Consider the following 2,642-nt stretch of genomic DNA (forward strand, 5'->3'; position numbering starts at 1 on the left):
GTTAGTTTGCATGATGTGCCTTACAATACGATATAACTAAATTAGAAGCTCGTAAGTATGATTAATAAGTTTCGTTGTTCGGTTATCAAAAATGCTTATTCTAGGTTTTAAAATGAGACCCTCTAATTGATACAATGAGTACCATTATCTACATCAATTAGAGCTTGTCCTTTACAGCGTTGTGCTAAATATTTGAACCACTAGGTTGTTGTATTTTTCTTTTTTTTTTTTGCATCACAGATGCGAGGTCTCATTTTTTGCAACAATTATAACGAAAAAACAGGATTCGGATGGCATGATTTGGCACCATGAGCTCTTATCTTATTTTAGTTTCGAGAGTGATTACCTTTTGCAGGTGAAGCATTCCTTCTAACTAAGATACGTAGGCAGTACATTAAACTCCCTTTCTACGCACGGCAGCGCCTGATAATTTTGAAAGACTCTATAATTAGCAGCTTTAATCGTACTTGGAAAGAAGTTATAAAGTCTGTCAATTCTCATAATGACTTATAGCCAGGATGACGACATTTACTAATGTCTGAGAACTTCAACCCAGAAGATAATTATAGAATCCCTTATAGGGATAAATATGATATCATAAGTGAAGGTTTAAATGATAATATGTGTGCATTTATTGAAATGAATGGGATGACTATTTCAGAGGAAGATGGTGATTGGCAAGCCTATAAAGGCATCAAATTATACACGATTCTGATACTTCCGTCCCGGAATTGAAACCCATAGAAGCTCTAGATGGGTACGATGAGAGAGTTGACTATTTAAGTGAGATTCTTGAATTATGGGCAAAAATTAATAAAGATTTGAATAATAATCAAAGTGATACAATTCCCTAGCTACATTTAACATATTTATCATTAAAAGTTATAATTCTAATTAAAAGTTATATTTGGTTCTTTATTATATTTTATAGTCAAGTAAAAGTATAACGGCAAGCGTTTTGCAATCAAAGATTCTATTTAAAACGAAAAGCTCTCGTAACTGCATTCTGGCTTCACCAAATAAAAATATCATAGAATTCTCAAGAAAACTTGTGCTTTTTTACAATAAGTTTTCTATATAGCGAAGGTTTCAAGTTACCGGCTAATGCAAAAAAAAAGTATATTCTAGATGGTATTATTATAAATCAAATTCTATTTCGGCTGATAGCTAGGAGGAGCAGGTTCTGAGTTAGTATTTGTAAGAATTATATTTGAGCTGAGATAAAATTTATCAGTACGATCACCGGGATAAATTTTAACCTTTAAGTTTATTGATAATACGTGATTATAATCAATATTTTGTGCACAGAAAGATTGAGTCAAATTGTCTGGTATTTCACAATCGAAAAACTGTTCTGGTAATTCAAGCATGTGGAAATTTTCCCGGCTAGCAAGATGTTCAATTTTGGAGCTTATTTTTCGGAATGCATCTCCTTCTCCATGGTAATCAGCCGGAGTGAAATCGTTCAAGTCTAATTGATAATCACAATCTTCATCACGAAGAGTCCACTGTGAGTGCAAATCATACGCTGTCACAGCTGCAGTATAATTTACGTAACTTTTCAATGAGATATTAATATGGGTAATATAGATTTTAGCTTGATCGGGGTGGGCTTCTTTTTTTGAATCAGCAAAATTTTCAAAAAACAAGCCACGAAATGCTTCGGGCGTGATTGGAATACCTAAAAAGATACTTATCTGATTCTTCAAGTTTGCTCCCATTTGAATGATTCTCTCAGTACCTCCCTTTTCAGTCTGGATGCTCTCTCCAGACTTGAAAGACATACCATATTCAAAAGGGATCTTAATACATTTATGAGAGACCAATCTTTTGAAAAAATTTCTTTGAGTGGATTCGATTGGTTCAAACTTTAACCTGGTGAGTGATGTATTAAATGACGGAAGCAAGAAGCCATCTCTGTTCAGAACGTGGGATGAATCAATCTTTAAACCTGTCCCTGAAGGATGAAAATTAACCTTTTCGAAATCGGACTTAGTTCTAGAGAACCCCGAGGTTTTATGTGCTACCCCAACCACGGCATATTCGATAGTAGCAAAATCTTCCAATGCATGATGACAAAATGAAGGTGGTAATCTGAAGCCAGAACTTTCATCTGGGATTTTTATTGAGAAATCATAGTAATAGCTTCCTGTAGTGAGAGTATGCTCATCGCTACTCAAAACATGTTGAATATCCGGAGGTGGGAAAAGTTTCAAAGGAATCTCGATGAGATTTATCGGAATCATTACATACCTATCCTCGCTTCGTGTTTGACCTTGACCATCCGTCCGCTGAACTGTCCGATGATTCTTGGTTATTGAAGTTCCTTCAAATTTAACAATAATATCACGAATATCGGCCTTGTCCGAGACTGAAACAACCACCGTACCTGAAATAACATCACCGTAAGTATAATATCTCCTGTCGTCTTTAAGAACTATTTTCAATTTCAAAGACCCCATCGTTGGCTGCCAAATTGCAAAAAAACTTTTACTAAAGAATATCCATTTCTCTATATAAGGCTCGTACTTTTGCGTCAAGTGCAGAAAAGAATGACGAAAACAGTAATAAAGCCTCTGCGCCGCATACTCAGTCATGAAAAGCTTTTTGCGACCATAAAAAGAGACTAAGCTTCTTTGTTG

The 2,642-nt window shown here is 35.0% G+C and overlaps 2 protein-coding genes across 2 annotated transcripts; one reads left to right on the forward strand and one right to left on the reverse strand.

Moving 5' to 3' along the window:
• Positions 1–534: 534 nt before the first annotated feature.
• Positions 535–854, forward strand: HYPBUDRAFT_4428 (uncharacterized protein; the record flags this gene model as incomplete). Its single annotated transcript, XM_020223427.1, has 2 exons — positions 535–670; positions 754–854. The coding sequence occupies 2 exons, from the start codon at positions 535–537 to the stop codon at positions 852–854; spliced, it is 237 nt and encodes a 78-aa protein (XP_020077371.1).
• A 289-nt stretch (positions 855–1,143) lies between these two features.
• Positions 1,144–2,481, reverse strand: HYPBUDRAFT_151835 (uncharacterized protein). The gene has a single exon (XM_020220709.1). The coding sequence runs from the start codon at positions 2,460–2,462 to the stop codon at positions 1,152–1,154; it is 1,311 nt and encodes a 436-aa protein (XP_020077372.1). The 5' UTR covers positions 2,463–2,481; the 3' UTR covers positions 1,144–1,151.
• Between the last annotated feature and the right edge of the window lie 161 nt (positions 2,482–2,642).

This window comes from Hyphopichia burtonii, assembly GCF_001661395.1.
Source record: "Hyphopichia burtonii NRRL Y-1933 unplaced genomic scaffold HYPBUscaffold_2, whole genome shotgun sequence".
In the NCBI taxonomy this organism is placed as follows: Eukaryota; Fungi; Ascomycota; class Pichiomycetes; order Serinales; family Debaryomycetaceae; genus Hyphopichia; species Hyphopichia burtonii.